Source organism: Brassica oleracea, chromosome C8 (assembly GCF_000695525.1).
Source record: "Brassica oleracea var. oleracea cultivar TO1000 chromosome C8, BOL, whole genome shotgun sequence".
NCBI classification, from domain to species: domain Eukaryota; kingdom Viridiplantae; phylum Streptophyta; class Magnoliopsida; order Brassicales; family Brassicaceae; genus Brassica; species Brassica oleracea.
In genome coordinates this window covers 1,556,213-1,565,188 of record NC_027755.1, presented here as the reverse complement: position 1 = coordinate 1,565,188, position 8,976 = coordinate 1,556,213, and the positions used below count along the sequence as shown (strand labels likewise).

Sequence of the window (8,976 nt, the reverse complement as noted above, 5' to 3'; positions counted from 1 at the left end):
AACTGAGGCATCTACAACTGAGGCAGAGTATATGGCATTGACAGAAGCTGCTAAGGAGGCAATATGGTTGAGAGGATTGGTCAGTGATCTTGGTCTTCATCATGATCAGGCTACTGTGTTCTTTGATAGCTTAAGTGCTATCTGCTTAGCCAAGGATCAGGTTCATCATGGGAGAACCAAGCATATCGATGTAAGATACCATTTTCTGAGAGATGAGAAGAGGATTGAAGTGAAGAAGGGAGGTGATAGAACCAAAATAAGGATCACTCTTTCGGTAAGGTTGATATGAACTCAGATCCGAGAGGATTGAGAACTGATGGATCGAGGGGTGACACTAAGGGTTGCGGAATAGCCCAAAGATACTACCAGACTTCGATCGTTGCCGGATGTGACGCACCGGTCCAACAAAAGAAATATCGAAACTTGGAGATAACCTCACCAAGAAACTAAGAAGTGTTCTAAACAAAGAACAATGAGAGAAACTCATAAAAAGGGAAAACAATCTGTTTTATTTCATGGCTCTAAGGCCTTATTTATAGGATTACAAGTTGTAGAGATCCAAAGAAAAATGTGCTAAAAACAAGACATTGGAAATAGAAACAAAGACTTGACTAAATAAAGTCTTTGACTGAAACTTGGAATACCTCTTCATATAGCCACGACCAAGACTTTGAAAAGTGAAGAATATGCTCCTGATATGGTCCAAGACATGTCCCTTTGAGGCCTGGTCGAAATCCATCTTTTCCCTTAGCCAATATTTTATCGGTTTCTCCATTTGGTCCAAACAAGCTTGTTTTTGAATCTTTTTGAAAACCATCAAGCCCAATGCTTTCTTGAACATTTAGAACATGAATAATAACCTTTGTCATGATTGAATTGACCGTTGGTTCATCAGAAAGAAGGTTAGCCATTTCGAGCTTCTCGGGTGGTCTGAATTCGCGAGAACTGAAGATCACCTGATTTGTAAATAGCATAACTATCACATATGAACTCCGTTTGATCCGATTCTTCTTCAAGGAGCTCCGTAATTGAGTTGAGAACATTCTCCAAGTGATTTCATGCGTATAAGCCTCGTGGTTTGGAAGATATGAGTTAAACAATGAACATATATCTTTACTGCTTTCCATGAACAAGCCATGCATGTCTGTTTTGCCCGGTGCGCTACCCCACGGCACATCAGTAGGAACAGCTGATAATCCTGCGGATATGTTCACTAAGCCGGTTCCTCATAGAAAGTTCAAGCATTGTCTTGATTTGCTAAACATCTCAAGCTGTTAAATCTGGTCCTGATGGGCGTTTGGCCCTGAGGGGCATCTGGCTCGAAGAGGGCATCTGGCTCGAAGAGAGCATCTGCCCCAAGTGAGGGCATCTGGCTCTGAGGAGCATCTGGTCCGACGGGACATTTGACATCTGAGTTCGACGGAACATCTGAGCAAAGAGAGAGTCTGGTACATCTGTATTCTAAGCACGAAGAAGTGCATTCTGGTACATCTGATTATGCATGATTCAAGTAAAGGTGGAGATTTGTTGAATAATGCCTTGAATCTGTTGGGTCTTAGTCTTTTGAGGCCCACTAGTGTTAGGGTTTTCCGGGACACAACTATATATATTTTGTGCATCCTCTAAACCTAGTTAGCAGCCGTAGATAAACTAGATCTGATCTTCTTGTAGACAGATCTCTGTAATTTCTCAATCAATAAAATCTTTCTTTGCCCGTAGCCGTTAGAGGTGAACCACATTAAATCTCTGTGTATTTCTTTATTGTTTATCCATCTGTTAATTTATATCTTCTCACATGCGTCATAAGAATGGATTATAACCTAAACAAGAGAGTGAGAGAGATAAGTAGGTAGCATTAGCAATGAGGAAGAGTTGGATCAGAGACGGCTAGTGTCACGGCCGAAAACGAAAGTGGTGATCCAGTTAATAAAGACGTAGAAACGGTTTCTCCAGCTGACGACTCGAGTCAGATACGCTGACCTCCATATGAAAAAGCTCAGAAAACCACCCATTGATATCCCTTTTCCTTGCTGCCCAAGAAAAAACCCCCCACCAAAAGTTAGCTATATGTGTGTTTTAGGGTTTTTAAGTGAAAATTGCATGGTCTTTGTTATATATACCTTGCTCTCACGGAGATCAACGAGAGCTTTGTATCTCCCAATAGTAGCCATGCTTCCCAAATGCTTGTACACAAACGGCTCCCCAAGTTCAGTGTCCTTTGCGCTGAAGGCTCTTCCTCCTCCAGCTTTCCCCATCACGTTCAGTAGATTCGCCAAGTACTTGCCTTCTCTCTCAGCCACCTTCATTGACCCAGAGACTTGGTTGATTATGAGTAAAATGGGATTCTATTAAAACAACATTCAGACCTGTGCAAGAGCAGGAAGTGTTGACTTCCCTGTGCTCTCAAGATACCCACTACAGTCACCAATAGCAAACACGTCTTGTATTGAAGGTACACGCATCCACTCATCAATCCCAATCCTATAGAAAGAGTGAATGATTTAGGTTCTTGGAAGAAACAAAGAAACAGAACAAGATTGCTGTAATGTTGGAGTTACTGACCTTCCACCTGGATCTTTTGGAAGATCAAGAGACCTTACAAATGAAGATGGACCAACACCAGTTGACCAAACTAAGAGACCATAAGGAACTTCGGTTCCATCGTCAAGTATTAGTCTTTGAGGCTTCACTTCTTTCACAATCCCACGCACAAGCTTCACTCCAGACTGGTGTCAAAAACTAACACATTCTCAACATTGTTACAAATAAAACAAAATTAAAGTTGGCATTTTATTAACCTTGTTTAGCTGCTTGATTGCATATTGTCTGAGCCCATCGTCAAAAGAAGAAAGTATATCCCTTGCCTTCCAAGAAAAATAGTATTTGTCAAAATTATATTTTATGAATAATAAACTTAGGTTTATATCAATGAAGGTTACCTCGATCAAAGTAACACGGGTGTCGTCTTTGACATGAGCATATCTCTGACGAACATCTTTCATGATGAAATCACTCAGCTCACCACTAAACTCTACACCAGTGGGACCACCTCCGACCACAACGCAATGCAACAACCTCTTCTTCTCCTCTCCACCAAGGCCTAAGATCGAAGTTGCACGTTATGAGTTTAGTTGGTGTATGAAGAAGAATATGTGTTGTTGTTTGTTACCTGGAACTTCGGAGAGCATGAGGTTAAGAAGAAGCTTTCTACGTATCTCCTGAGCGTGATGAACCTCACGGAGGAAGATAGCGTTTTCTAAGACGCCACTAATCCCAAATGTGGATGCTTCTGCACCACAAGCTAGTACTAGTTTATCATAAGCGATCTTGAACTTCCATGGCTTCAACGTGCTTAATCCATCTGTTACTGTCTCACAATGCACCTGTTTATAACCAAGAGCAAGATTCAGACATGAGACTATGACCACGGTTCTAAAATCAGTCTAAGCGGCGCATAAGCCCCCGCCTAGGCCTAGAAGGCAAATCGGTACTAGCCGAAACAATTTTTATCCGGTTTATATGATTTAAATCGTTTAAATCGGTTAAAATTTTTCTACGGTTTGTTAAATTAAACAATAATGATAGTACAAATCCACAATTTTGTCGAATTTCTTTTGTTTTTTATATCTAATTTTAATAATTCATCAAAATAATTTTAGTATCAAAAATCAAAAACTAAAATATCTTGTATAAATGTAAAATATATATATGAAATTAATAATTTATTAATATCTAGACTTCGTCTAAGTTCTAAAATAATCCGTAATCGCTACTCTTCTACAAAACGCCAGTTACCACCTACCAATATTTTAAATATCGTATATGACACAACACAAAGTCAAAACAACATACAAACACAATTACCTCATGGTTTTGGGAATCAAGTCGTGAGCAATTAGCGAGGAAGTAATAAGAACCGGGTTCACGTGAAATAGCCGGTTGGATACGAGAGATTGGTTCAGCAACGGACCTAAACTCAAGCGTACCGACGCAAGTAGAAGCCAAGAGAGGAGTAAAGACCATATGGTTTCTCGGAGAGACGCAAACGACGTCGTAAATGCTCGTATCGATCCCTTTCATAAGACGACAACCTGCCCAGCCCGACCCTAGAACCAACAACCTCGGCTTCTCTCCTTCTTTTGTCGGAGCCAAACCTTCGTAACGATGTTGTACGACCTCCGTTTCTTGAACAGTCTGGCTCTGTTGCTGCTGCTGATGTTGCAGAGCCGTGCAGAAACGAGACAAGAGAGTGTAGGATTCGTGGTTTCTGAACAAGTTTCCGACAGAAGAAGTTGTCGGAGAGATCTTTACGAGGTTCTTGATCCAAGACATGATTCTTTTGGTTCTTGTCAACAATGATACAAAAAGGTTACTTCTAAGCAAGCAATAAACACAATGTTATTGACCTTAAGCTGTTAGAGAAACGAACACTCTTGTTCAACTAGCCGCCTTGGTACTGTATCATCACTTCTATGCGTCTGATAAAAACCTACGTGCTAGATTTAGAAAAGACAGGTCACACTATCTTCTTTCTCTCCAAAATAAATGGAAAATATTCGTATTTGGTAATATATGATTGCTGCTACGATATGTATATAAACGAAAATGTTACGACCGCACACGGTGCCATGTTGCTCTAGATATGGATGGAGTTTCAAAAGAACTGGGAAAGATAATTATAAATAAGTGAATGGTGTTGAAAATTCTATGTATATAAAAAAAAAGAAACGTCAGTACTCAACAGAAGTTGGAGCGAGGGAAATGACGATAACAAACATGTGATTCTCGAAGACTTGTGTGGGACGCAAGAAAAGGACATCAGAATAATCGTTCATTGTGATAGGCCGTATCGTCAGAGGTGAAGGATGTAGGGAGCAGCAGCCCAAACTTATAGTTAATAATTGTGACCCATTCGCCCCATTTATATAGATGATTTAATATTTTGGGTTTTATGAAAGCACGACTATTGTTACAAAACAACACGTTAACACATTAACCCAAGAGGAGCTTTGCCATTCAACTTTATAAAGAAAGACGCCAAAGACCAAAAAGGTTAAAAGCTTATATGAGATTTACCATGCTACTCAGGGTACGTACATCATAGAATTGACAGTTGTAGACATTTGTGTGATTCTTTAGTGTTTGTATTGACCATTGAAGGCATTTATATGATTTTCTAGGAAATAATATCATAATAAATTAACGTAAAAAATTCAGAAAAAATTATCACGCAAAACGAAAATAATTATATTACCACTTAGTGACATTGAGATCTTCCAAGGGATACAAGTGTTCAAATCTGCTTATTAATTTATCAGTCAGTACATATTATTTTGGGGGGGGAATTTGCCGTTTCACGACTTGATTTTAAATACAAACTTATACCCAAACTTGAATCAAATGCAAAACTAACCTAAAATCTTTGTGAAAATACAACCAGCCCTTTGTGACCAAACAAAAAAACAGAAGTCATTTTTACGAATATAGCTCTAGTAAGTCGTCTGAGATGCTAGAAGTCTTCTAGACGACTTCCAAGTAAATCTAGCTGATATTAAAAATAATTTTTAAATTTTTTAAAAAAATATTTTGATAAGCAAAAAATTAAAATCATGTAATTATAAACAATTTTAAGTGATATAAATTAAAATATAACAAAACTGAATTGTTTTCAACATAGATGAGTGTAGGTAGTGAATCATGGTATTCTTTGATCTAGGGTTTGGCAACATATGTTGTAGTATTATATGTATTCTTAGGGTTAGATTTTGGAAAGCTTGAATGTTTTTTTTTTAAATTAAATTTTTACATGTAAGTGTTTATTTTTGTGTATAGTAAACACTTTTGAAGTTTAATTTAATTTTATGAAGTGTTTAGTTATTTAATTAAGTTTAGAGGTTATGTTTAGGGTCTAGACGACTTCCATGGAAGTCGTCTGGTGAATAACTTTAGCTGGGCGACTTACATGTAAGTATCCAAATATTCCCGTCCAAATTTTTTTAAAAAATTGTTTTCCTGCTTAAATAATTTAAACTAGACGACTTACAAGTAAGTCGTCTGGGAAGTCTTCTATTTTAGTTTCCCGCTAAAAGTATTTTAATTTCCCGCTAAAAATATTAAAGTCTTCTGGGCGACTTACAAGTAAATCGTCTGAATCAAAAATATTTAGCCTAATTGGATTTTTGTCTCCCTATATAGAGAAAAATTTACACATTCTCTCTCCTCCTCTCAAATGGCGCTAAAAATATTAAAGTCTTCTGGGCGACTTACAAGTAAGTCGTCTAGGAAGTCGTCTGAATCAAAAATATTTTAACATAATTGGATTTTTTGTCCCTCTATATAAAGAAAAATTTACACATTCTCTCTCCTCCTCTCAAATGGTGCAACAAAATGTAATGGTCATCATTCTAAAACTCTTCAACCTCTCTCTAATCTCTTTGAACTTATAAACACTAAGCTTTATATCAATTTATTGTTTTTGTCTTATGTCTTTCTCACTAATTTATCTTGTTTTTGCAGGTTTTTCATCAGATGATTCTCATCTTCCACTCATTTAAAGGTAGATCTATCAATTTTAGATATGTATTTCTGTGTGTTCTATAAATGTAGATTTATCTAATCTTCCACTCATTTTCTCTGTTTTTAAGCCATTTGAACGTTTTTGGATATGCAGGTTTTTCAGATCTGGAAGACTTCTGGGACGACTTACCTGTTAGTCGTCTAAAATATAATGCGCTAGATGACTTCCAGGAAGTCTTCCAGACGACTTCCAGGAAGTCTTCCAGACGACTTCCAGGAAGTCTTCCAGACGAGTCTTCCAAACGACTTCCAGGAAGTCTTCCAGACGACTTCGGACTTCTTGGAAGCCTTCTGACGAAGTCTCCCTTTCATAGCAGATCTGAGCGTTTTGGTAAGTTTTTATGTCTGATTTTTCTTCATTTGGTAGCTTCATGTTGTATAAAGGTCTTACTTTTTCCCAAACTAAAACTTTCCAAACCCACTCTAACCTCTTTGACTTGAAAATACCAAACTTTATATGAATTTTTCAGTTTTGTATCATGTCTTTCTCACTAATCTATCTTTTTTTGCAGGTTTTTAATCAGATGTTTCTCATCTTCCACTCATTTAAATGTAGATCTATTAATTTTAGATATATGTATTTTTGTGTGTTATATAAAGGTAGATTTATCTAATCTTCCACTCATTTTCTCTGTTTTTAAGCCATTTGAACGTTTTTTGATATGCAGGTTTTTCAGATCTGGATTTGATATGCAGATTTTTTCAGATCTGGAAGACTTTTTGGACGACTTACATGTTAGTCGTCTAAAATATAATGCGCTAGACGACTTCCAGGAAGTCTTCCAGACTGGACTTCCTGGAAGTCTTCTGACGAAGTCTTCTTCCATATCAAATGGAGTCCATGTTTGTCTTTGTAGATGAATGATCTATAATAGTTTTGTTTTTGGTCTGTTTTGTGATTTGCATGTCTACTCTTTTAGTTGTGATTTTTTTGTAAAATCAGTAATAATGTTTCCCAAGATGTAATACATGTGCTAACAATGTGTTTACACATTTACAAATCAATGAAATAATAGACTTCAATAGGTTTTCTCTTATCTTTGGATCTCCCATATGCAATAATAAACTCCAATGGCCTTCTTCTCATCTTAATACACAAGAATGTTGGTAGCTTCATATTGATACAACATTTTAAGAAGCATTTTATCCCTTCTTCCAAATCATAACAATAATTATCATTAGTGTCTATAACAATAATACTTAAGAGAAACATATCACATCTTTTATAAGTTTGTGTTGAAAAACTTAGTCAAATTTAGTAAAACTAAGGGAGAAAACATATTTTGAAAATATGAGTTTTACATATCTTGAAGTTGTCAAAATAAAACACATTAGCAAACATAGAACAAAGAAAACGAAAGTTTATTGAAGATCGACGCGGACGACTTCAATCTAAGTCTTCCAGACGACTAAAATATAAGTCGTCTAGTCAACGCATAGGTTATTTTTGCAATTGACTTTGAAATTTGTTATCTGAGACTACTGAAAAATAAGTCGTCTGCTTTTGTTTGGTTAAAAAAAACTCCAAAAAAGCTAGACTTACATTTCAGTCGTCATAGGTTAGTTTTGCATTTGACTGAATTATTTCAGAAGTTTGACTTTCTTGGACGACTTACATTTCAGTCGTCTGGTGAAAAATTAAAATATCAATATTTTATTGAAATTCGACGACTTACTATTAAGTCGTCTTAGGTTAGTTTTGCAATTGAAAAATAAAACTTCAATATTTAATTATATATAGACGACTTACAATTCAGTCGTTCGTCCGACGACTTACATGTAAGTCATCCCGGATTTACGAGGTTTGACCAGAATCTCGGAATAAAATCCTGGACGACTTACATGTAAGTCGTCAGACGGACGACTGAATTGTAAGTTGTCAGGGTAATATTAAATTTTTTTTTTCAATGGCAAAACTAACCTACGACGACTTACATGTAAGTCGTCGGGTTTTAATAAAATATTGATATTCCAATTTTCCACCAGACGACTGAAAAATAAGTCGTCCAGGAAAGTCAAAATTCTGAAAAATCCAGTCAAATGCAAAACAAACCTATGACGACTTACATGTAAGTCCTCTAGGTTCTTTGGAGATTTTTTTTGTAACCAAACAAAAGCAGACGACTTATATTTCGGCCGTCTCAGAAAACAGATTTCAAAGTCAATTGCAAAAATAACCTCTGCATTGACGAGACGACTTCCAGGTAAGTCGTCTACAGCCCTGGGAAGTCGTCTGGACGAACAGATCTGGAAAAAAAACTCAATTTCATACCTTAAATTGGTGAGATAACTTCCTTAGCACACATAAGGCTTCTCCAAGCACACAAAATCTCAAACGAAAGTGACCCACCCAGAATCGTTAGCTTCTATGACTCTATGAACCATAAAAAATGTAGAATC

At 36.7% G+C, this 8,976-nt stretch overlaps 1 protein-coding gene across 1 annotated transcript; it reads right to left on the bottom strand.

Annotated features, from left to right (window-relative positions):
* Positions 1-1,729: 1,729 nt before the first annotated feature.
* LOC106311331 (internal alternative NAD(P)H-ubiquinone oxidoreductase A1, mitochondrial-like) lies at positions 1,730-4,664 on the bottom strand. The gene is made up of 8 exons (XM_013748528.1): positions 3,865-4,664; positions 3,170-3,383; positions 2,940-3,100; positions 2,799-2,864; positions 2,563-2,726; positions 2,367-2,481; positions 2,121-2,300; positions 1,730-2,030 (listed from the first exon to the last, which is right to left on the bottom strand). Exons 1-8 carry the CDS (start codon positions 4,330-4,332, stop codon positions 1,878-1,880), a joined length of 1,521 nt encoding a protein of 506 aa, XP_013603982.1. The 5' UTR covers positions 4,333-4,664; the 3' UTR covers positions 1,730-1,877.
* Between the last annotated feature and the right edge of the window lie 4,312 nt (positions 4,665-8,976).

Bases quoted from the DNA above. Each gene is read 5' to 3' on its own strand.
- LOC106311331 (XM_013748528.1), bottom strand. From the start codon at position 4,332: ATGTCTTGGATCAAGAACCTCGTAAAGATCTCTCCGACAACTTCTTCT. The intron at 3,101-3,169 runs GTAACAAACAAC...CTTCGATCTTAG, and splicing joins CATGCTCTCCGAAGTTCCAG to GCCTTGGTGGAGAGGAGAAG. The intron at 2,865-2,939 runs GTAACCTTCATT...TTTTCTTGGAAG, and splicing joins CCCGTGTTACTTTGATCGAG to GCAAGGGATATACTTTCTTC.